Below are 26,129 nucleotides of genomic sequence, written 5' to 3' on the forward strand. Positions count from 1 at the left end.
TTCATCTTTTTCCAGCACAACTTTAAGACCTGAAATGTATCAAAAACTCCTCCAAACGTTATACAAGAAAAACTCTGGCATCTCAGCATGGACATGACAATTAGCATTCATTAGACACAGCTGAGGCTAGTCTACATTCAGTGGAGTGGACATGAATAAATACTGTAACACTGTATGACAAACAAATTGAGCAGTTTAAGTATGTGAGAGTTCAGAGTGTGCAGAAAATACATATCCTCTATACACACACATATCCTCAACAAACTTCACAATAATTTGAGCATAAATGTGTATTTACATGTAAATATGACATACACCCATATGGAGCTGGAAACAGGAAGCCAACAAATATCATCCAATACAACAGACTCACATAATGTGTGCAAACAAAATAAGGTCCAACTGAAGCGTAGCAATGTCTTTGTCTTGTTTTCTGACATAACACGGTGAAAAGGTCAGAAAAGTTCAGGAAACTCTGACTTGTGTTTATTGTCCCAACCAAACACATGTCATATTAAAATACACTTCACGGCCATTTTAGTTTGACTGGCAAAAGGGCAGATTTGTATACATACTTTTACAAACTACTCATCAGACCAGCATGGAGTTAGACTCCATCTTTAAGAGCCCACCTGTTTTTAGACATTGTCTGACATTGAACTCCTCCTAGAGTAAGAAATCACACTTGGCAGAGCTCTTTAGAGTTCAAACTTCTCCATAAAAACAGGAAGTTGGTGTTAATCAGATACATATTGTCTAGTGTTGCTGAAACTTTACATGCTTGAAAAGAGCCCAGTCCTGATCAGGTGGGTACGTGCTCCTCTTAGTGAATTGACCAGATCCATCACAAACGTGATCACAGAAAATACTGAGAACATATAATGTTCATTTTTCATCTGTGTCGTGCCGACTTTCAGTGAATTGTTCACAGATTCTTGAAAGCTCATGAAGCTTTACTCACAAATGTAAAACACTTGTGGTATGGGTCTTTTGCAGGGCCATGCAGAAATGTCTGAACAGCACCGCAGCATGTCTGAAACATCCCTAAACTGTATGAAATACTCCTACTACAGTTACAAATATTTCTCTTGGGTTCAAAGGAAGTCTGTCATTTTCTCCACTTTCAGGAATTATATTAACAAGCAGACTTTGTAGAATCTTCAACATTCACTGTTTGTAAAACAAAAATAAATGTGTACAACCAGTTTTTCCTTTGAGGAGGGAGTCTCGTATTAAGTCCCCTTTACACATTTAAACATATGACTGATAATCTTTGTAATAATTTTATTCATCATCTTTGCTGATGATGTGAATGTATTAAACTATCCTGACAGCAGGGTTCACATATGCAGCATCTAAACTCACTGTGAACAGCTCAGTTGCTGTGAGCGTGTTTTTCCAGCCAATCAGCGTCTGTCACTGAGTACTCACCCAACCTGTTTCAGGTAGGTGAATGTTTTGCCTCCATTTCCTCCTTCTTACCTCTTTCAGTTTTCCATCTATTTGTGCCTCTGTCGATCGTCCTCTCGTGGGTCCTCTCCTCCAGACGTCCCTCAACCTTCCTCCTCTGATGTCAGAACCAGCGTCCTGATCGGTATGTAACAGAGACAGAGACACAGCAGAGAGATGAGGGGTTTTATAGAAGTGGAAATATAAAACAATGTTTTCATTACTCACGGTAACGATCTGTAGAGTGGTTGTCACTAAAGCACGACTGAGCAAGTCTTTACAGGTTGGTTTATGGTTAAAGTCTAAGTTTTGTTGAACCAACAAGGTAGCTGATACTAATAACTGATTTAAACAGTTAAACTGTTGCTGTCAGTGATCGTACTCTACTGCCAATCAATGAAGGGTTTGTTGTTCATTGGTTAGGATGGTGTTTTTTGTTTGTGGCCTCGCTTTTTTTATCCTGGTTTTTAGAGGTTGGACCCCAGCTTAGCTACTACGTTTACATGAGATACCTAATTATATTTATTAGTCCATCTCTACACTAATAGAGGTAAACCTCAGCTTTAAAGTGAAAATATATCTTTTAACATGGGTTGTATTTAGGGTTAGATTTACAATTGGGTTCTCATATAAAGCTTTAAATGCCAGAGTAAAATAGAGATTAGATGACTTCAGGTTTTTTAAGTGGTGTAAACTGACTGTCTACCAACTAGTCACCAATGACTACGATGCTGATGGCACCAGGCACAAGGTCACTGATGGAAGGGACCAGCTGACATTCTTTGGCTGGTCAGGAGTTGTATTTCTCTGGGTCTTATAAGGTCTTTGAGGGGAGCATCTCCTGTAACGTAGCAGCTGGAACATGTCTGTGAACTTCAGTTCATCAGTTTACCATAGCCATTCAGCTGATGTGACTTCAGTTTCCCTCTGGGAGGGTTGACACGTATCTTAACCCTTAGATGCATTAATGGGGTGACAAATTTTGCATTATCTTTGTAATTATTATTTTTTTTCATTCATCATTGAATCTTCTATGTATTCTACAAATAAGTTGTCTTTGACATGAGGCCATTTGGATTTGAATGTAATTGTTCTATTTTTAAGTGCACTGTGACTGTCAGGCATACTTTTGAAAGACTTTTGGGAGTAGTTTTGTCATATCGCTGTTACTCTCCAAATCCATGTAGGCCGCCATATGGGTTTTGTTTACATAATGCGACCTTCTCATTGGTCTGCTTTTATGAGGTCTATTACAGACTTTGCTTTGCACACAGTTACACCTGCTTACATTATATGTGAGCTTATAAGAGCTCAGCCACAAGTTAACAGCATTGAATTATTAAATAAAATTGTAATATTTTATTTTGTATAATGCAACAGATATGTTTCATTTTCAAGAATGTGATAATTAAAGTGTCTTACAGTACATAGACTGTCAGGTTCAACAACCTAAAACATTCATAAACATTGCACAAAGAAGAGAAAGACAAGAGTTCCTTTTTACTCGCGAGGAGAACGGACAGAGATACGTTTAGTTACAATCTCCTACCGCTCTGAAGCGTACCTCGCCGTACCCTCTCTTTATTTCTTTACGGAGGTCCCTGGTTACAACAGAAGTTGCAGCGCTAATGGGGAGGGGAGCACATAGCTGCAACTTCTCAAATGATACAAGCATTATCTTCTTCTTGGTACATGTTTAATTGCTTCGACCTTGTCCTCAGGACTATATGCTCCGTCTTCAGTCTTATTCTGTGGCGGAGACGCACTTCCTGCATGTCAGTGATGACTCTGGGATGACTCAGCAGAAATCACGTCTCTCTACTTCTCCTTCCTGCAAAGCAACTCTACAGACATATACTGCTGCACATTGACCTACTTGGAGATAAATAGATACATAAACACTCAGAGTAAATATGGGATAAATTATGTACAATAATTCCAACATAGACACAAATCACAGTCCTAATTCATATACTACCTGCAGCTCCCTGGTGGCTTCTGTCCACATCATAATTGTGCACTGTGCAAACTGCATGATGTGGGATCTTTGATAGTTGCAGGCATTGCCACTGATCTTTATATTTTTCCAAATACTTCTGGGACCGTGGACCCTCTTCTTTTTTAGAAGGCCTGCTGCCCTGTCCCTCCCTGTCTTGTCTGCCGTAGTGGCAGGGTTGTTGCTGCAAGATTTGTCTTTAAACTGTCTTTAATTCATCATCTTTGCTGCTGATGTGATTGTATTAAACTATCCTGACAGCAGGGTTCACATATGCAGTCTCTAAACTCACTGTAGAGAAACAAAAGTGAAAGTATGAGACTGTCTGTTAACGGCTGAGTTGCTGTGGGCGTGTTTGTTTTTAGATTCCAGCCAATCAGCGTTTGACACCAAGCACTCACCCAACCCTTTTCAGGTAGTTTAAGGTGAATCCTTTTGCAGGTCCTCCCTGGATGTTTGGTGGTGGCTGGAGAGGCTGGAGGCAGCTGCATTTCTGTCAGTCTGCCACCAGCTGTGATGACTGTGGCAGTTTATCACCACCCCTAGGGTGTGATTGTGTGAGCAGATGAATGGCAGCTGTGACTAGTGGTGCTGGTAAACTACCTCAGTAGTCTTTGGATATTTAGAAAAGGACTATATAAAATTGATGAATTATTATTATTATTGTTATATTACCTTACTAAAAGCTGTTTTATGATAAAATGTGAAGAAAAAGTGATAAATTAATAAACTATAATAAAAAACATTCTCTTTAACCAAAATGAAACTAATTTCTTAAGTTTACAGCATGAAACGCATTCATTCTAATTGGGGTAATTTTTGACTCCACTCATGGAAGAGTGTAGGCGTTGTCATGTATCAAAGGCCAGGCTATTTTGTATTAAATTTTGTATCAGCCCTCAGAGTGTTCTGTAATTATTACATATGGATAGTCTCATATAGCTTGCTTGCAGCTCTATGTGTAATATATTTTGCGTCTGATGCCGCGTCATTGAGGATATCTATTCCTTGTCCATCATTGACTGTGATGTAATGGAGCATCTGGATAACTGGGCAGTCGTTTAATCCAGTTTCCTCCAGAAGGCATCTCTCAGCTGCCGTGGCGTTGTATATCCTGGATACAGCATCGCAGAGGGTGTCTTGACTCTGCTCCGCCAGCTCAGGTGGAAGTTTGGAGAGGAACTCTTCTTGGGCTTCGGTGTATCTTTTGCCCTCAGATCTCACTGGACCCAGATTTGGGTGTTCTTTGAGACTGGGGTTTGGCAACTAGACAGGGAAGATAGGGGTGTTGGTTTTTACACTCTGGATTCACACACATAGGCCATAGCATGAAAATGTGTCTGGAAAATGTAAGAAAAAGTAGTAAAGCAGTGAAACGGCTGTCACGTGATCGTTTTAGACCAATGTGGTGGCCACATTTAGTAAACAAATCCATGTGATGGCCTATATGGATTTGGAGAGTACCAGCGAACATGAGGAAGCTATTTTTGAAAGGCCTAAACAAGCAAGCATATTCATAAACAGTGAATTTAACACGCATTTAACATCCCTGAAACACTTACGCGATGGACTACTTAAAGGGACACCATCACAAAGGGGCTTGGATTGCAGGATGAGGGTCAAGACATACATAGCAGACATATATTTAAACACTTGCAATATCGACTGGACAGGATCGGAAGACACCAACACATTGCAAGAAGTTTCTGTCAGAAGGAACAAACAAAGAAGTACTTGTGGAATTCCTCTATGTTTCATTTCAAGATGCTAACCATAGCCTACTGCTGGGCCAAAAAAGCTTGAACATAGCACATGGAGTTGACGATCTGACATGTGATCATGAAGAATGTGACACCAGACTGTTTTTACATGCACAACAGGCTGCATTGGAGTATAGCACTGTGGTCGTAAAGAGCCCATACAGATGTGGCAGTGATTGTGTGCAGGCTTGTAGACAGATTTACCATGTAGCTTTTATTCTTTTCAAAGCTCACAACAGAGCAAGTATCTTTGACATAGCTAACGTATCACCAATTATGTACAATGATGGGCGAGTACACATGGCTTCACAACTCAAATTTGATAAACAGGTCAACTCAGTAGTCAAAGCCAGCTTTTTCCAACTTCGCACCTTTTCAAAAATCAACCATTCCTTACCTCCCGAGACCTAGAAAAAGTTATGCATGCATTCATTACCACCTGCTGGGACTACTGCAACTCTCTCTACACCGGAATCAATCAATCATCTCTCTCCCGTCTACAATTAATTCAAAACGCTGCAGCCAGACTCCTGACAGGGTCTTCGAAAGAGAGACCATGTCACTCCGTCCTTGCCTCCCTCCACTGGCTGCCAGTAAAATTTGGAATTGATTTTAAACTTCTTTTATTTTTATATAAAGCCCAGAATGGAGCAGCTTTTAACCAACGCCTTTTAAAAGTTCCACGCTCTCTTCATAAACTCAGGGGTGACCGTGCTTTCATGGTCGCTGCCTCCAGACTGTGGAACAGCATCCCCCTCTCTCTGTCAGACTTGCCCCCTCCATCAACTCTCTCAAATCAAGGTTCAAGGCTTACTTCTTTACCTTAGCTTTTAAGTCTTCTTGATCTTTGTTCTGTTGCTGGATTTGTTGTTGGTTGCTGTTTTTGTTTTTTGTTTTTTCACTTAATTATTGTACAGCACTTTGGTCAACCTCAGTTGTTTTTAAATGTGCTTTATAAATGAATTTGATTGATTGATTGATTGATACATTTAAAAATAATAACTTTATTTGTATAGCACCTTTCATACAAGCAATTCGATTCATAGCATTGAAAACTAAAAGGTAAAGATAAAATGACGTGAAGTACTTAAAAATAAGTAAGTAAAAATGTAAAATAAAATCTATTTATAGGTTATACCCATCACCTTTGTGAAGATACATAGAGTCGCTGTCCGATGAAAAACACGTATCTCCAAATTTCTTTTTTTCATGCTTTTGATACATGCTTTTTGACTTTTTCAACTGTAGATTTTAACATGTTTTAACATACTTATTTTATAGAAATAAAACTACTTTTTAAACACAAATTTAATGTTATAAATTTGCATTTTAACAAAGCAAAACTTGGCACATTTTAAATAGTACTACTTATCATCCCAACCCAAACAAATTCAGTAAATTATTTTTAGATAAGGTTTTTATCTTCATATCAGATTATATTTTAAATGGAGAATTCAGTGAGGAGACATGAGCTTATTGGTAGTCATTTCTAGATCCAAGTCCTTTTCCCATACATTTAAACCGTTACAGAGTGAAATGCTTTTTTCCGTGATTTGCTGCCATCCCTACCTCCGTTACAAACCGGCCAAATGACTGTCGCGTTCAGCTTGGAGGGAGCCATCATGAATGCCTTTATGGTTCATGATGAATTATGTTTCTTGGTTGCCTACAAAGAAAGTGAAAAGCAGCCAAGAGTCATTAGATTTTACGACAGTGTCAGGATGTTTTTAAGTGCCTGTTTATTCAGCACCGATTGGCAGTCTTTTATTTTTATTTTTGTAAATTTTGGTTTCTTTTTATGCTTACGTATAAATCAATGTGTCTTTGACCCAGTTATCTTCATTTTCTTGTCACTTATCTTTCAGAGCTCCTTGATTCTTTTCCAGATGGATGAACTGCACCGTACCTTTCACCTCTCAACTCTCCCTCTGTTGGTTTTCCATCTTTTCCTAACACATGTCTGCCAAGGTAAATTGGACTAAAAATGTGGAGAAAACATTCACATACTGACGTTACAGGTGCTTCAGATCCTGTCAAATAGTTTTGTCATGATCAATGATCTGCACAGACAAACTCTTTAAACAGACTCTCTCTGTTTTCCAGGTCAGTCTGAACTGATCGGATCATCCCAGCCAATAGAAGCAACTCTTGGTGGAGACGAGGTTTTACCATGTTACCTGCAGCCTACTGAAGACGCCACTGACTTGACGGTGGAGTGGACAAGACCTGATCTCAACCCCAGATTTGTCCACGTGAGGCGTTATCGTGAAGAACTTGTGGATAAAAAGCATGAATCATTTAAAGGGAGAACATCTCTGTTCACTGATGAGCTGACGAAAGGAATCATTTCACTGAAACTCTCCAAAGTGAAACTCTCCGATGAGGGAAAATACAAATGTTTTATTCCATCACTGGGGAAGGAGACTTTTGTTCAGCTACGAGTTGGTGAGTGAAGACATGATGTGCATCTTTAGGACTGTTTTAGTATTTGTCTCTCTTAAAAAGGTTTTCAGTTGGATTAAAATCCCTCAAAACCACATTTCTTCTTCCTTGTGCTCAGCATCAGCTCCTGTCTCCTCACCCGTCATCAGTTTATCAGGGATGGACAGAGACAGAGGAGGAGTGGTGTTACAGTGTGAATCCAGAGGCTGGTATCCAGAGCCTGAGGTGTTGTGGCTGGACGCTGAGGGAAACCTGCTCTCTGCTGGACCTCCAGAGACAGTCAGAGGTCCTGATCACCTCTATACTGTCAGCAGCAGAGTGACTGTGGACAAGAGACACAACAACAGCTTCACCTGTAGAGTCCAACAGAACAACATCCACCAGACCAGAGAGGCTCACATACATGTTCCAGGTAGAACACGCTGAGAGAACGGACCATGACATGATTTTAGTTTGGCACAGTTTGTGTGTGATTGTGTAGAAATATCATGTAACTCTGTGTGTTTTCATTTCAGATGATTTCTTCCTGTCCTCATCCAGTTCTGCTGTTCCCATCATCACTGGTTTGGCTGTTAGCTTAGCTGTTAGCATCATGGTTATTTTGGCAGGTGTCTTCTTTGTGTGGAGACAAAATAGAACCAGTAAGTTACAGATGACTCACCACATTAATGATGTAAAACACCAGCAAACGTCTTTTCTAGTTGAATTCAGCTGCTTTGATTTTACACAGAAACCAAGAAAAGATCCAGAGATGAAGCTGAAAGAGGAGAAAAGCTCCTGACAGAGGAAACAGTGAAGACAAAGGTTTTAGAAGAAACTAAAGATGTAAGAGACAAGAAGTAAAACATTAAAGGTTTAGATTGATCAGTTTGAAGAAAGTTTGATCAGTAAACCTGCTGACTGATCATCATCCATCTGTCTGTCTGATAGCTGAGAGAGAAATATGAGAAGATTGAAGAAGAGCTGCAGAAAACCAAAGAAGAACTGAAGAACAAGACTGAAGAGATGGAGAGACATGTAGAGACATTCACACAAATGAACCCCATATATATATTTACATAATATATATATATATATATATATATAAGGATTATATATAAGGATTATATATAAGGATATATATATAAGGATTTCATGGTTACCAAAAATGAAACTTTATTGAAAAATTTACTCGCGGGGACATGAGGCCCCAGCGGTCTCCAACTCAAACTAAAACAACAAACTAAAATAAGAAAACTCTGCCATCAAGGTCAGAGGAAAAACCAAGGGCCACACATAACAATATATTAGATCAAATATTTTTACGTGTCTGAATGTAACCATTGAAACTAGTATCCTGGTGATACAGCTGACACCATGTTTTTTTAAGGTTTGATCCAGAGTGTCATCAGTACAGTCTGAGACTGGAGCCATGTTATCAAGACCAGCCTCTAGACCAGGCATGTCAAACGTACGGCCCGCGGGCCGGACCCGGCATAAATTTCTGAGTATGTCAAAAAAAGAAGCGAGTCTCTAGCTAATTTCTATTAAAAGTTGTGATTTTTTAAAATAAATACAAACCAAATGCTCCCTCCGGCCGCTAGAGGGCAGTAAATGTGTAAAAGCGCTCACGTCAAGCATGCGGCACTGACACGAGTTAGTCACAGGAAATAAACATTCGCAACGTGATGTGTCCAAGTAAAAATAAACCGGCAATCTTGCTTCACCATTCACCACTACTAAACAAGTTATCGGTCAACACACCCTTCCCAAAATGGCACTGTCAAAAAAAAAAAGAAGAGTGGACACGGAGTGCAGAGTTTTCCAGGAGAAATGGACCGAGAAGTATTTATTCACAGAAGTGAATGCAAAACCAGTGTGCTTGGTATGTAATCAGCAAGTTGCAGTGTTCAAAGAGTTTAATATTCGGCGCCACTCATCATAAAGACAAGTATGTCATATTAAAGACAATTAATATTGTGCAGTATATTCTCAGCTTCAGTAGGCCCAGCCTAGTAGTTTGATCTGATGTAGTCTAATCCTATTGCCCTTGCACTGCTATAACTTTTTTATTTATTATTTATTTTATTTTATTTTGTATTTCTTTTTTCATTTATTTCAAAGCAGTATGACAATTAAGGCGAAAATATATTTTTTATAGCTCCCACTTGAGTTTGTTTAGTGTGGTGAGTTGGTTCAGGTGTAAAACTGCATTCACTCAACTGTTAAAATAAACCAGTTGTTAACACATTCACGGCCAAACATGAAAAATCATTTTTTTCCCATTGTTTTTGAATAAATGTGTTGTGCTTAGAAAAGATCCCTTGTCATCCGTGATTATAATATGTAGGGTAGGCTACAAATGTAGGCTGAATGATAAAGCATAGTACTGAAAAACAAAGCTAAATATTTGGAGTTGACATTCTTTTACTGATCCGGCCCACCTGAGAACAGAAAGTCTGGATCCGGCCCCAGAGCCAAACTGAGTTTGACATGCCTGCTCTAGACTTTCCGGATATGCTCTGCTTTTCCTCCACCAGTTTCAAAGAAATGTTCTCCATCTACTGGTGAAATGATACAACTGCAGGTTTTCTCCTCCTCTCAGGTCAATGAACTAAAGGAGGAGAAGAAGAAGCTGCAGGAGGAGATGGAGACCAGAAACAAAGAGATGGAGACCAGAAACAAAGAGATGGAGACCAGAAACAAAGAGCTGGAGGAGATAAAAGATGAGGTGAAGAACAAGCTCATAGACATGGAGAGTAGTTTATTTACACACATCATTGTCATCAGAAACAACATGCAGAAAAAGAACAGAAGACAGAAAGTATTTATTGTCCCTGCAGAACCCAAGTGTACAGTGCAACATGTCTTTGTTTCAACTATGGAAGATGCACGGTGTTATGAACAACAAAAAAAATGTAGGAAATATACATAAACTATAGGGTAATTCACTAAGAATATAGATTTAAATCAGATTGTGGAATGAAGAACATGTCTACAGAATATCCAGATGTCATGTACAGGGTTGTGTAGCTGTCCTCCAGTCTAGGTGGTTGTAGACTGTTGACTTGGTTGTGTGTCAGACAGAGAGTTTGCTGGACTGGTTTAGAGCAGCTACAGCTCTGGAGGAGAAACTCTTGTTGAGTGTGGATGTGGGGGTGTGGAGGCTTTGTAACATCTGCCTGGTGGCAGCAGTTCAGACAGATGTGTTAGGTCCTCACAGACTGTAGTCACCTTCCTGAGGAACCTGGTGGTGTAGATCTACTCCAGCACAGGAAGATGGAGAAACAACAATAGATCAGAAATATGTGGACACGTCTACAACAGGACTGAAAAGTGACTTGTTCATATGAAAACATCCTTCAGGTTAAATGTTGAATGTGTTGTTTAGTCTGACATGAAGAAATAGAATCAGTGATGATAAAATCTTTTTATTTGACTTTAATAAATTCTTCCAGTTGGAGAAAAACAAAGCTGCTGCTTCCACGTCTATCTGGCCTTTCAGGGTAAGTGATCACACTATAAGAACTATGATACAATCTGTTTGTCCATCATTTATAATCTTTACTGATCTCTCTTCATTCTTCTCAGTCATCTAGTTCCAACACACAGAAGGGGGAGAAGGTTAGTAGTTTCTATCAGATTCTAGTTTGTTGTCATTTCAATGTGTTTCTGTTTCATTTAATATTCAGGTCATTGTCTTGTTCTAAGGAGGTTGATGTTGGTGGTCAACATCTTCTCTCTGCTTGTTAGAAGGTCAGAAGGTCTGACTATGTTCTAGCCAGAATACTCTGTCCTATCTCCTAACTTCAATAGACTGGTATGATGTAGACCACCTGCTGGATCAACACACAAAGAAATGATTTGATCAGAGACAGAAACCTTCACATATTTGACTCTAATCTCACAGAGACTGAGTTCTCTGTTATTAATGAACTACTGGTGGAGTTTGACAAAGACAAAGACAACTCTGCTCCATCTACAGGTCAAATGATAGAACTACAGGAATAAACAGCATTTAAAATCCACACAGTAGATAATAGAGAGTATGTTCTGGACAAGTTAGAGTCTGACTGTGAACAATCTGGACTTCACCTCCTTTTTACTCAGGTCAATGAACTAAAGGAGGATAAGAAGCTGCAGGAGGAGATGGAGACCAGAAACAAAGAGCTGGAGACCAGAAACAAAGAGCTGGAGACCAGAAGCAAAGAGCTGGAGGAGATAAAAGATGAGGTGAAGAACAAGCTCATAGACATGGAGAGAGAAGTAATTTATCAGTACACATCATTCTCATCAGAAACAACAACATCCAGAAATAGAATAGAAGAAGAAAAGTCTTTATTGTCACCGCAGAACACAAGTGTACAGCACACATCTTTGTTTCATGTATGTCAGATGCCCAGTGTGAACAATACAAACATCATAAAACAGCGTAGGGTTTTGTGAGCTGTCCTCCAGTATAGGTAGGTTGTAGATTAGGGGTACTCAAATACAAATTGTAAAGTGCCACAAAGGAGCTTTTCAATAAGTCAAAGGCCCATTTATTGAGGTTGACCAAGCCACATGCCAAACTGTTGTACAATATTCAAAACAAAATGTCCTTTTCATTCAAAACAACAACAAAATACATACTAAAATAAAATGCAATTTGCATTTGACATAAATTCAAACAAATACAAAACAAAACCTGCCATGAATGCAGATATCAGGGAGGGAGGTTAAAGAAACACAAAGAACCACAAGAAGGACATATGTATTTTTGTTCCAAGGTGAATCAAGCATGTCAGGGATTTGAATCAAACACAAATGTCTTTCAGACAAAAAAATAATAATCGAAACTATCATAGATTACTTTTGGCAGACAAATATATCCAGATCTCAGGAATAAAGGTGAAATGAAAAACTATTTTACATTTGAAATGTGTCAGTGTCAAACACGTTTTTTTTTCATTCTTTCTTTTTATGTCCGAGTTGTAAATATCCATGGATTTCATTTCTGAAATCTAGTCATCGGTAAACTTAAAAAGCAAAAGAACTCCGCCAACGTATTCAGTCAATTCATTACTTATGAGAAACATATGAGAAACTCTTGTTGAGTGTGGATGTGGTGGTGTGGAGGGCTTTGTAACATCTGCCTGGTGGCAGCAGTTCACTCACTTGTGGTGGTCCTTACATATGTTGTTGGATGCATGAGTAAGTCTGATCAATTGTGAATACCTTATTTTGTATGGTATGTATTTGGGTTATTTTTTGGCGATGATATGTTGTTATTTTTCAGTCACGGTGGTTAGGTCCCATCGGTGTGGACGGGGACAATTACTTTTTATTATTGGTGAGAAAAGTGGAAGAGTGACAAAGTGAGATAAGAGAGAGACAAAAGGCATACATTTAGTTTGGACATAATAATAACATTAAAAAACTAGTACGTCTTCACCTTCAGGACCACCATACTAATCAATTAATCAATCAGATGTATTTGTTTGGCACTTTTCATCTGTGCTACATTTTCAAATGTCTCACAAAGTGCTTCATACAGTAATCCCACCTGCACCTCCACCGCTCCCCAACACAAACACACACACGTCCAGATACACAACACACAGTTTAATAATCCGTGAAGCACTACAAATAAGAACAGCATTCATTAAAACAAGAGCTAGAACTGTGGAAACTCTGTGGTAGGAGAGGAAACACCAGAGACTGAGAAAACCAACAACAGGAAGAAAGAACCAGTCAAAAAATAGAAACTACACATTAGTAGAAATGGAAGAAAACAGGAGAGGACAAAGTAAAAAATATCAGAAAATGATAAAAGTGATGAAATAACTTTGACAAGAGAAGGAAAATATCAACTACTAAAGCTGTAAAATAGATAAAACTTTAAAATTATTAACAAATAAATAAATGTTAAATAGTTAAGACTCAGTTCAGTCAAACTGTAAAGACAGATCTTGAGTTTGCTTTTTAAATATCAATACTAAAGTCTACTGACTTGTGATGCTGTTAAATATTGATAATGATGCTACAAAAATAAATTGATTTCATGAGGATAAAGAAGAAAAATGTCTGTGGTTTAAGTTTGTGGCCCAAGTGAAGGAGTTCAAGTATCCTGGTCAGACCTACGTATCCACGTAGGATTTTCTTCTTTAACCTCTGACTGCTTTGAATGAGAAGAAAAGAGAAAAGAACATTCATGAAGGAGGTCTGTTGTTAATCTCATCTCCTCTTTCTGTCTTCTCTCTCCTCAGCTGGAAAAACTAACTGGTGACAACAAGAAGCTTCAAGAGGAGAAACATCAGCTGAAGGAGGAGCTGGAGACCAGAAACAAAGAGATGGAGACTAGAAACAAAGAGATGAAGGAGATAAAAGATGAGGTAAAGAACAAACTCATAGAAACATCAACCTGCAGCACTTTATAATTCAATGTTTATTACAAATAAAATATGAAGCAAAAACTACTTAGTTGATATCAATAAGAATAAATGACATAAATGTTGATTCACTTCAATAAATAGTTGAGAAAGAAAACATTGAAATCCACTCAGAGGAAACATCATGAAAAAGACTTGATGACATCTCAGAGAAACACTAAACAGAACTGATCACAGTACTGGTTCACCCAATATGCACAGTGCATGTGTTACGTAGGGCCCTGCAAACTCATAGAGGCCCCGTGAGACAAAAACAAAAAGTGCTAACGTGACAACATGACCGTCCATAGTGCTGCTCACGCACAACAGATTCCCAGTGCATGTGCATGAACGTAGCAAGATGAAGAGGAGTTATCCCTCGGGGAGTTAAAAAAGGAAAACTGCATTAAAATGAACAGTGGTAGCAGTAGTCAGGTAGCTCTTCTCTCCGTGGGAGGGACGGGGCTAGTCTGGGTTTGACCTACATAACAGGGCGGTGAGTCTCCGTGTGCGTCTGGCTGGATTCTACAATTTAAGTGTTATATCAATCATTCTGAGTGTAGATACAAACGCACTTATACAAAATGTAAAGTAATGGATAAATATTTACTAAGACTGAATTTTGTTTGATACAAAGCACATATAGATGTAGATATGTTAGTGAATAAATAAAACTCATGAAATATCATGACAATGGTGCAAAATAGGCTAAATAACTAAATCACCTACATTTTAAGTACAGTATCTGAAGGTAAAACAAGTGCAGCTGAATTAATAGCAGCCTTATCTATATTTATGCAGTATTTATACTAATATATATTAGTGTAATATGTTTAAAGGGGGGATGAGTGGAAGCACTGGGTGTCAGGTGTGACTGCTGAACATTTTGGGTTCAGTTAAAAGGCCCTTAGCAGAATTTAGCCTCGGACCCATGAAGGTCTGAACCGGCTCTGATTGGTCAGGAATGAAATCTGTCTTCATCTCTTCTTTCTACCAGTTCATGAAGCAGATCAACCAACAGGAAGAGAAACAACATAAATGTGTCACAGTTTCAAATTAACAACATTATCTGTGAGAGTGTTTGGTTTTTATTTCTTTTTGTTTGTTTCTTGTCCTGCTTCACTTCCTGTTTTCCTCGTATTCCTTCTCAGCCTCCAGAGCCTGACACCAATCAGACGACAGTGAAGGAGGAGGTTTGTAGTTTCTATCAGATTCTAGTTTGTTCTCATTGTGTTTCATTTCCACTGCACTTTCAATTAATGGCTAAAATGGCCAAAGACTTGTGAGGTAGTTCCTTGTGTTCCTGAGTTCTTGTGTACGTTTTAGTTTATGATATTATGTGTGATTTGTGTTTTTTTATATATATAACATCCAATGTTGTTGTTTTGTTTGTTTGTTTGATTTTTAAACCTTTTTTTTTTTTTTTTTTTTTTTTTTTTTACATATAACAACACATGGATGTGGAATAAGACCAGATAAACAGCTTTTACAATCTGTTTGTCGTACATTTGTCTATTCTGGAACTTACGTGTTTTAATTATAAAACTTGTTTATTATGTACTATGAATCATTTTAATGTATATATAATATGATTGATTTTATTGTAATTAATGTATAAAATAGGATCCAACAAAGCGTTGAATAAGGTCAGCTGGACTTGTAGAATTTATTGAAGACGTTTCGCCACTCATCCGAGTAGCTTCTTCAGTTCTGATAAAATAGTGGGAAATTGAGGTTTAAATAGATATTTTACAGAGTAGTCAACCTTTTAACCTTTATATATAAGTATAATCAACACATTCCATAAACCCAGAAAAAGGAAGGGAGGCAGGTAGAGGATCATACACTACAAAACTCTTACACTGTATGGTCTGTCTTGAAATCTAATCCAAAAGGTGTTGAATAAAGGCAACTGGACTTGTAGAATTTCACCACTCATCCGAGTAGCTTCTTTGTAAATTTTTTGTAAATTGGGCACCACAATAAATAAATAAATAAATATAAATCCATCGAAATCAATTTTGCTACTAAACACTGAAAGGTTCTAATAATGCCTCCCAAAAAAACTTTTCCACAAAACAGCGTTTCTGTACCTGCTACGGTTCCGTCGCAGTCGCAGTTTACGCTTGGGTGAAAAAAGTAGAAAATATGGTTTAACATGGGACCCTATGGCCGCACTCTAATCGCACTCTAGCCAGAGGATGTTTCTGTTTTAACCGGAAAAAAGTGGTTCAAAGTTGTCTGGCGGCCACAAATTTAGAGCTACAGAAATGAAAATTACATAAAAACGTAGGAATGTTTGTTGGTTTTCCGATGGTGCATCTCTGATTCGTGTATGTCCTACGGTTTGGACTCCAGGCCCTTCTGAGCGAGGAGTGCGACCAACATCCTGCCCATCCGCTCCCATGTTAAATAAAGGTCAGATTTGGGGTGAAAAACGGCAACGCGAGGTGTTCTCTCTCTCGTCACAGCAGCCACAATTGTGGCCGTAAGTGTGTGGAACCAACATTAAATCGAAGAGGACCCTCGTCTGACGCTCACAATGCGTTCATTTTCCTTGTACGACCTATCGTTGGGGAGTTATGAACATTTGTTCTGAGGCCAAATCCTAGGGTACAGAGATAGTTACCCCCCACTTACATAAGAACTAAAGTTCTTATATAAACTGTGAGAGAGCAGGGGAGGGGCCGTAACCATGGTTACAAAACCCACACGCACGGAGGAGGAGGGAGGAGCTCATAGTGACAGCATCATATAGGGAGGAGGGGCTAATTAACAGCAGGTGTGTACCTGCTCATCATGTTTGCTGCAGTACTTAAGGAGGGAGACTTTCATTAACACAACAGCTGTGTACCTGCTGACCATCATAATGGAACACTAAGTCACTCACACCGCCAAATCATTATGACCACCTTAGACATGGACAGAGAAGCAGAAGGAGGACAAATCTCACTCCACAGACACTCAACTGTAGCATATGACCACCTGCGCCTAACGCACACCTAAATGTGCAGCCAACACTGACTGCACATTCAAATAAATCTGTCAAAACATTATGACCACTCTGGCCATTACAGCAGTACAGTGGGGCGGGGGCGCTTAATAACACAGCACTTGTGGCCCAGCTGCAGTTCTGTTCTCTCTACCAACACACTGCTGGGTCTCACACAACCTGCCAAAAGATTATGAGGGTGCAGGGATACCACCACTTATATAATTTGTCTTCTGACGAATTTAGTTCAAATTAAGTTAAGCAGAATCAAACCTTAAAAACACACAGTGCTGACTGGTGAGTTTTAAAGAGCGAGTCACTCTCACAAACTTCAATGATTCCTCATTGACTCCTGAATCTTTCTCATCAGAAACAATAACATCCAGAGTGTATATACAGTCTAGCGTCAACTAAACAATTTTCATATGAATACGTCCTTCAGGTTAAATGTTGAATGTGTTGTTTAGTCTGACATGAAGAAATAGAATCAGTGATGATAAAATAAAATAAAACCTTTTTATTTGACTTTAATAAATTCTTCCAGTTGGAGAAAAACAAAGCTGCTGCTTCCAAGTCGATCAGGTCACGCTGGATAAGTGATCACATTATAAGAACTATGATACAATCTGTATTTCAATAATATAGTAATCGTTACTCATTCATCTCAGCTAACAGAGCCCTCCAACAATCAGAAGAACGTGGAGTCACTGAAGGAGGAGGTTAGTAGTTTCTATCAGATTCTAGTTTGTTCTCGTTTCAATGTGTTTCTGTTTCATTTAATATTCAGATCATTGTCTTGTTCTAAGGAGGTTGATGTTGGTGGTCAACATCTTCTCTCTGCTTGTTAGATTTGTGAGATAGTTCCGTGTCTAGTTCTAGTTCCTAGCCCAAAGAGGAGAAGAAGAACGATGAGGTGAAGAATAAATTAATGGATGGAGAGAGAGATGTATAAACTCACAGAAACATCAACCTGTTTTTCCAGTCAATGAAGCAGATCAACCAAGAAGAGGAACAACAACAAGAGACATGTCAAAATGTCAAAGAGCAGCTGGAAACCAACAACACAGAGGTTCATCGTTTCTTACAATTACTGACTTTAACCCCTAAATTATAAATTATTAGAGATTTAATGAACAACTTTCAGTTAGAGAGTAGTTTCCAACTTAAATCAGAACAACAACTAAACTTAATGTTTGTCTTCATGTTTCTCCAGAGAGAGAAATCCAGTACAGAGGTTCTTCTTTTTACTAAGAATCATCTGCTGTAACTTTTTATTCAACTTTAACAAACATCCTTCCTGAAAACAGCCAAACCTCCCACTAGAAACATGATGTTAACTAAGAGCAGAAAGACTTGTCATTGTCTGTCTGTCTTTGATTGGTTTCTAAAGCTCCTCATGTTCTAGGTCCTACCTCCTCATCACATTTATGTTTAATGATGAAAAGTTCTCTGAATGATTGAGAGATAGAACATGAAGCTGACTGATGTGAAAGGACTAATCTGTGGATGTCGTCTCCTCCCAAACCTGAACAAACACAGAACAGCAGCAGCTCAGACAGTCAGGAGACGTCAGGAGACGTCACTGTGGTGGTTAATGACAACTACAAGTTTATCCTTCTGAGAAATGAGTCTGATCAGGTGATGTTGTTTTAAGAGTATTTTTTTTTTCAACAGAAAATACTGACACAACAGATTTAATAGACACCAACATTCATTTGTTCCTGTCTCTGTGTCTCATTCTTCTTCTTGTGTTTCATTTCCGTCCTGCAGGACAAACCACTGGGAGGACGTCAGTTAAAAGTCCAGATCAACAATAGTGAACCCATCACATACACATTTGATCCATCAGTGAAACTCAAGACTGGAAAGATTCTTACTGTGAGTCTTTGTAGATGTTTCATTGATGTTGTTATATTTTCCATTTTCTTACTTTTCCTTCAGTTTTTCTAATTATTATTTTCTGACTGTGACTCTGTGACCTTTGGATTTACTACATTTACAGTTATACCATCCAGACGGAGAGCAGCTTGTTTCTGGTAACCTGGTGTGGGAGGAGCTGAAGTCCTGGATGCCTGGAGACAGAGTCCAGGCCTCTCTGCAGTGAATTAGTTCCCAGTTGAACTCCTTCAATAAAGTTCAGTAATCCAGCAAACAGCAACATTATAGATGAGAAACAGCACGACTCAGATCTTCCTGCAGAAACCACACACTGCAGAGAAAGTCTCTGGAAACACTTGGCTCCATTTTATTGGATTAGTCAAGTTTGATGTGAACGTTGGTTTGTTTAAAGACTTTTACAGGATGACGTCAGTGTTTCAGATTCTATGTAACAAGTCTCCTTGTTTCCTGTTGTAAAGAGATGAAAAGATGAAGAGATGTAAATTTCAACCTTTTAATGTTTTGTTTTGAGAACATGTTTAAAGCTTTAAAATAAAAATGTACTTTTCCATTTATATACTGATTTTGTACATTTTATTTTATTTCATGTCAGAAATGTGTGAGACTGTGCTAACACAGCAGCAGGTATAAAAGTTCTAAAAGGCTGGTGGGTGTGATTGGGTTTATATCTGTGGGTGTTAACCATCAGAAAACATGGATGCTGGATCTCATTTATTGAGCCGTAAACAGGTTCTTCTGTTTCCTCAGTGAACAAGTCTGTTCACTTTCCTGAGCAGCATAAACTAGATTACTCTGATGGTTCCTGGGTGTTTTGTCTTTGGGGTGAACAAGTTCCTGCCTCAGTGCCTTCGGGATCTAGTTTGCTGCTCCCCACCTTGTTAACAAAGTCCAGAGCATTGTGAAAGTGGTGAGGAATATTGACAACCATGGAGACAGGATGGTGGTCAGGTTGTTGGTGCTTGTTATGACAGTAGGGGTCATAATTTGGATTCGGTTTTGTTTTTTCTGTTGTGTTGTCCCTCCCTGTCCAGGGGGGGAGCTGTTTCCTTGTGTTTTCCCAGGATGGGCACTTGCAGCTGGAGGCTGCTGATTGGAGGAAGTCCTGACGCCGCGATTTCAAAAGTGGAGCCGACAACCGACACGTCCCTCTGTCTCACTGATTCGCCTTGGCTGTCTTGCATCCCCCGCATCGCGACCTTCTCCGACGCCAACCCATTCTGACCTTCTTGTGATTCTTGTTGATTCGGTTCTGTTGCGGATGAGATATGTTATCTCTCCTGTAAATATTGTAAATAGTAGTTATAGTTCGCAGTCCCATATTAGTAGGGGTGAGTAGCCTTTTATTTTTGTCCATCTTTTCTCTTGTTTTGTTGGTAGGGAGTGAGGATAGAAAACCTGTTGTTTTGTTGACTCTTTTTTTCTTTTGGCTAGGCAAGTCAGTTTTCAAATCCAGCTCGTTTTGTTTATTGTTTTAGGTAATGCTCACCCCGAAGACTTTATGTTCGTTTGGGTAAATAAATCCCTTCAGTTTGGACTGCATCTCTCCATGTTCTGTGTTCCTTCCGCCAGGTTCCTCACTATTGGCCAAGAGCCTATTCAGTCCCTAGGTGAAATATTAGCAGGTGCATATGTGTAAAAGTTAGCTGTGTTTCCATTTGCAGCTGTTGCAGGGCCACTCCACTTTTGCACAGGAAGTCTGTCACTTTGTCCATTTTCAGAGTTTTTTTTTTTGTTGTTTGTTTGTTTGCTTGTTTTTTTTTTGTTGGAAAATGCACCTGAAATAGTGGCTGCATGTCACCAGTGGCTCCCCGTGATGTTAACCTTTTTAGGTTAATCTCAGTGTGCTAATGGTTGTTTTTTTTTTGTTCTGTTTTTTTTTTCTGATTTATTATTGTTTTTCCATGATTTGAACCGGTCAAAATGGTTTCAGGGCGTTTTGTCTTTTTGTGATGTATTTTATTTTGTTTTTATGGACTTTGTGTTTTTGGTTGTGTCGTTGGTTGTCGAGTTCGGTGCAGTGGCCGTTGTGTGCGGTGGTTTGTCCCAGAGATCGGCTGCTAGTGCTGTCCATGTCCCCTGAGCTGCCTGGAGTGAGGCCTGAGTTTCCTGATGAACTTTAGAAGAATTGCTGAGGATGTCAGGCTGAGGAGTTGGAGGTGGAGGAGCGAGAGAGAGAAGAAGGTTCGGGTCGGCAGTGCCATCTGTCCTCACGCGCAACCTGAGGTCTTTGGCATCAGAATGGGACCCAGAGGGTCAGCTAAGCAACAACAACAAGGAAACATCATGCGATGATACAATCCATGCGGCTGTTGCTATTCAACTGGCAAAACAACCACATCACCTCAGACACTGTTTTGCCAACTACCTTTGTTCATAATGGTAATTTTGTAAATTTGTCTTGATTACACTGCTTATTTTACTAGATACTAATTATTTTTATAATTTTTACGAAGCTACTGTGACAAAGTAACTTCCCTTGTGGATAATTAAAGTCTGTCTAAGTAAGTCTAACTCTATATATATATTATATCTGTGAAGGTTCTCAGTCATCCAGGTCATGGTAATCCAAAAAAGCGTTGAATAAGGTCAGCTGGACTTGTAGAATTTCCTTCGAGGAAATTCAACAAGTCTATATATTATATAGATATGTGGATATATATATATATATATAGATATGTGGATATATATATATATGTGGAAATATATATATGTGGATATATATATATATATATATATATGTGGATATATATATATATATGTGTGTGGATATATATATATATGTGGATATATATATATATATGTGTGTGGATATATATATATATATATATATATATGTGTGTGGATATATATATATATATATATATATATATATATATATATATGTGGATATATATATATATGTGGATATATATATATATATATATATGTGTGGATATATATATATATATGTGGATATATTATGTAGATCGATATCCCTCAAACTCAGGGCCTGCATCAGTCACTTTATGCTGCACTGGACTCACTTCAACTTTCACTGTGCCTTAGTTTTCATATTTATTGAGTTATTTTCTTTTATCTAAGATGTTCATGTATTTAGTCTTTAACTTGTTGCTCCATGGGTCTAAGAGTAACACAATTTCAATCTTGTGTGCTGAACACACAGAGGCAGAATTCACAATAAACCACTGATACAGATCGTCTGCAATGCATAATAGCAATTTATATATCAGAATATTTTATATAATATGGATGATATAATACTTTATTATTGTCTTTTTGTGATTTCCATTCCTGGTTTGTTGTACATGTACCTGTTTTATATGCGAAGACAATAAAGTTGACCGTAATCTAACCTAAAGGGACCAAAAGTGAAAGTAGGACATGTCATAACTCGCAGAGTCTGTTAATGGGTGACTTGCTGTGTGTTTTATTACTTTGTAACCTTTACTCCCAACACTTTATCATCTTGTTATTCTCTATCCAGTTGTTACCTGACACAGGATTTGTAGAGGGACTGTGACCAACGAGCTAAGAATGAATGGTCGTTTATGGATAGCTAACAAAGAGATATTTCTACCATTTTAAGAATATTTCCACAGTCTCTTTTTTCTCCTGTCGTCTGGATTATCGTAATGCTCTGCTCTCTGGTCTTCATAAAAAGACCATTTCCAATCTACAACTTTGACAAAATTCAGCCACACAAGTGCTGACGAGCACCAGAGTGCGGGAACACATTCCACCAGTTTTAAAATGGCTCCACTGTGCGTTTCAGGATCGATTTTAAGGTCCTTTTAATAGATTTTAAATGTCCTAAGGGTCTTGGGCCATTTTACTTTCCTAACTTACTTTTACCGTATCAACCTTCATTAACCCTGAGGTCCTCCAGCACCGGCCTTTTGACAATACCACAAGTTAGAGGTAAAAGACACAGGGAGGTGGTAGTTAGTTATTATGGCCACTGACTGTGGAACAGCTGGAGAACCTGAGGGCCTCAGAGACTGTTGATACTTTTAAAAGAGGCTCAAGACTCATCTTTTTAATCAGGCTTTTACATGACTTTAATTCCTATTAACTCTATTTTATCACATTTGACTTTTATTCATCTTTGGCTTGCATTTGATTCATGGTCAAAGTCTGACTTTAGTTAACTGATTTATAAATGTATTTATTGGTGGATTGTAGCTGCTATGTTGCTGTGGGTGATGGTGCTGCAGTAAATGCTGGTTGTTAGTTAATGAGTGGGTTTCAACATTTGGTCGACTGTAGTTAAGTTGTTTGTTTATTTTTGTGTGATGCAATAGAGTAAAGTGGTGGTTGACTTCTCTAGTGGTGAATCTACTTCCCTTTATAAACCCTGGTTGACAGTTCACCTGAATGTGTGGATGCTACACCTGCTGTAGGATGACTCGTCTCAACGTTTGTTAGCCCTAGTGTTAGCGTTAGGTTTAAGGATGAAGAACATATGTAAATGTTTCAGGTTCTGCTCAGTGTTCAGGGACCCTGCTCCTTAATCGATGCCTTTCAGGTTCATCATGAATATTATTCTTTGGGTGACATTCCTAGGGACACATGGTCAGATTTGTTGTCTGCTCTTTCTGTAAACCAGAGCTCACTGAACAGGCCTTAAACACAGATGAACTTTAATTATATTCACTGTATTACCTGCTAGATTTTAAACAGGCTTGTCTGCTTCTTAACATGGTCAGTCTGTTCTTTAAGTCCTGGCTCTGAAGAATCATCTTTGTAATTATTAATAGTCTCTGTATTTGTGTTCAGCTCTGAATTGCTGTGTTTCACTGTTAATCATATGGTTCTTCAGTATAAATTAATATATTTTTGTTCTTCCAGACCTTTGTGATTCTTTTCCAGATGGATGAACTATACTTGACCTTTCACTTCTCATCTCTCGTGGTGTTGGTGTTCCATGTTTTCCTAACACATGTCTGTGAAGGTAAATTAGACCTAAATGAAATGTTAATTCATAGTTCATAATTCATAGATAGTAGTAATTCACTGCCAGTAACTACGTCATACAATCGAGTGTTTTGTTCATTTCTAATTGACAAATTAAAGACATATATAAACCATAAATCAACTTCAGAGTGAACCCAGGCCAAAATAACAAACCAAAGGATTCTAACTGGAAAACAACCCAAGTCTAACCTAACAGAGACAAAAATAAAACACTAATTCTTTCCTACCTCATCGTATCAAAAACAGGAGAAAAATGGGAATGACCAAAATGGTGGTTCACTCCTAGTAATCTTGAAACACAAAACAAATCCAAAAGTCAAAAGTAACAAATGTTGAGGGTGGTGGTAGTTGGGAGGTGATGAGGATGAGGCGCTCTCCAACGGTCACCATCTTGGATTTTTAAATTGCTCCTTCTCCGCTGGTTATCTGATGGGAAATCCACTTAGGAACCCCCCAGTCAATCCCACGTTGGCTACGGCACACACCAATCAGCATAAAAAGAGATAGGAAGAAAAAGAAAACAGGGAGCTCCCACTCCTGCCAAACAAATAACATGACTGCTGTCGTAACACTGATGTTTCTACAACAGTTTGAATGTATTTTGTTATTCTATTTTATTTCTTTATTTTTTGGTTCTTGCTAATTTGAATATTTTATTGAAGAACTAAGAGCCCTGTAAATATGAGCGACAGTCAGAATGGAACACAACAGTAAACACAATTGCCTCTGCTCTTCTCTGCCATAGTGGGTAGAGAGATAACAACACAATACAACCATTTAGTACAGAAAGTAATCATCCAACATGCCTTGGGAACTTGTTTCCCTATTTGTATAGATTGTATGGAATTGTCAAAAGGATGAATTGTGTGTAGATTGGCTGATGTAGTGGGAATCAATAGTATTTTCCCTTTAAGAACCTAGAACCTTTGTAGAATATGTGAGCTTTGTGGTATTTCTATAAACTCTTGGTCCAGTTCTAGTCAAGGTTTTGGTGAGTGAGTTCAGAATGATATCACTGGTATCATTGTGTTTCCTACTCTCTAATCTAGGAAACATTTCATTTATATCTCTATAATCAGACGTAGGAACAGACACAGTGTTACTGACACTGGGAATCAAATCTCTGAATCTGATCTATTTATAGAGACCAGACTCAGGAACATTGACCTGATAGTTTTGGTGATATTCATGTTCCCTACAAATATTAAAACAGACTCTCTCTGATTTACAGGTCAGTCTGAACTGATCGGTTCATCTCAGCCAATAGTAGCAACTCTTGGTGAAGATGTGGTTTTACCATGTTACCTGCAGCCTGCTGAAGATGCCACTAACTTGTGGAGTGGAGTGGCAAAGACCTGATCTGAAGCCCAGATTTGTCCACGTGAGGCGTTATCGTGAAGAACTCGTGGATAAAAAGCATGAATCATTTGAGGGGAAAACATCTCTGTTCATTGATGAGTTGATGAAAGGAAACATTTCACTGAAACTCTCCAAAGTGAAACTCGCTGATGAGGGAAAATACAAATGTTTTATTCAATCACTGGGGAGGGAGACTTTTATTCAGCTACGAGTTGGTGAGTGAAGACATGATGTGCATCTTTTGGGTTGTTTAAGTGTTGATTTATATCTATAGAAAAGCATATCAGTGAAATATACAAACCTAAAAAACATGTTTCTTCTTCCTTGTGTACAGCATCAGCTCAGGTCTCCTCAGTAGACTTTTCTTCAGCTACGTGTTGGTGAGTGAAGACATGATGTAAAATTTCAGGATTGTTTTAGTCTTTATTTATCTCTCTAGGAAAGATTTCAGTTGGATTAAAACATCTAAAAGCCACATTTCTTCTTCCTTCTGCTCAGCATCAGTTCCTGTCTCCTCACCCATCATCAGTTTAACAGGGATGGACAGAGACAGAGGAGGAGTGGTGTTACAGTGTGAATCCAGAGGCTGGTATCCAGAGCCTGAGGTGTTGTGGCTGGACGCTGAGGGAAACCTGCTCTCTGCTGGACCTCCAGAGACAGTCAGAGGTCCTGATGACCTCTATACTGTCAGCAGCAGAGTGACTGTGGACAAGAGACACAACAACAGCTTCACCTGTAGAGTCCAACAGAACAACACCCACCAGACCAGAGAGGCTCACATACATGTTTCAGGTAGAACACGCTTAGAGTGATTGTGTAGAAATGTCATGTAACTCTGTGTGTTTTCATTGCAGTTGATTTTTTATTGT

At 38.6% G+C, this 26,129-nt stretch overlaps 1 protein-coding gene, 2 long non-coding RNA genes and 1 pseudogene across 3 annotated transcripts; all 4 read left to right on the forward strand.

Annotated features, from left to right (window-relative positions):
• LOC124995913 overlaps positions 1-26,129 on the forward strand; it is a 253,119-nt pseudogene that overhangs the window by 119,467 nt on the left and 107,523 nt on the right.
• Positions 1,493-25,216, forward strand: LOC125016812. Its single transcript, XR_007113767.1, has 3 exons — positions 1,493-1,594; positions 7,071-7,173; positions 25,133-25,216. It is a non-coding gene; the product is annotated as an uncharacterized LOC125016812 (long non-coding RNA).
• LOC125016783 lies at positions 7,995-8,394 on the forward strand. The gene is made up of 3 exons (XR_007113757.1): positions 7,995-8,059; positions 8,163-8,288; positions 8,378-8,394. It is a non-coding gene; the product is annotated as an uncharacterized LOC125016783 (long non-coding RNA).
• Positions 13,967-19,481, forward strand: LOC125016329 (lamin-A-like). The gene is made up of 7 exons (XM_047598770.1): positions 13,967-14,000; positions 15,188-15,229; positions 17,697-17,747; positions 18,011-18,097; positions 18,568-18,666; positions 18,799-18,906; positions 19,031-19,481. The coding sequence occupies exons 1-7, from the start codon at positions 13,980-13,982 to the stop codon at positions 19,130-19,132; spliced, it is 510 nt and encodes a 169-aa protein (XP_047454726.1). The 5' UTR covers positions 13,967-13,979; the 3' UTR covers positions 19,133-19,481.

The sequence above is a fragment of the Mugil cephalus genome, chromosome 1 (genome assembly GCF_022458985.1).
Source record: "Mugil cephalus isolate CIBA_MC_2020 chromosome 1, CIBA_Mcephalus_1.1, whole genome shotgun sequence".
NCBI classification, from domain to species: Eukaryota; Metazoa; Chordata; class Actinopteri; order Mugiliformes; family Mugilidae; genus Mugil; species Mugil cephalus.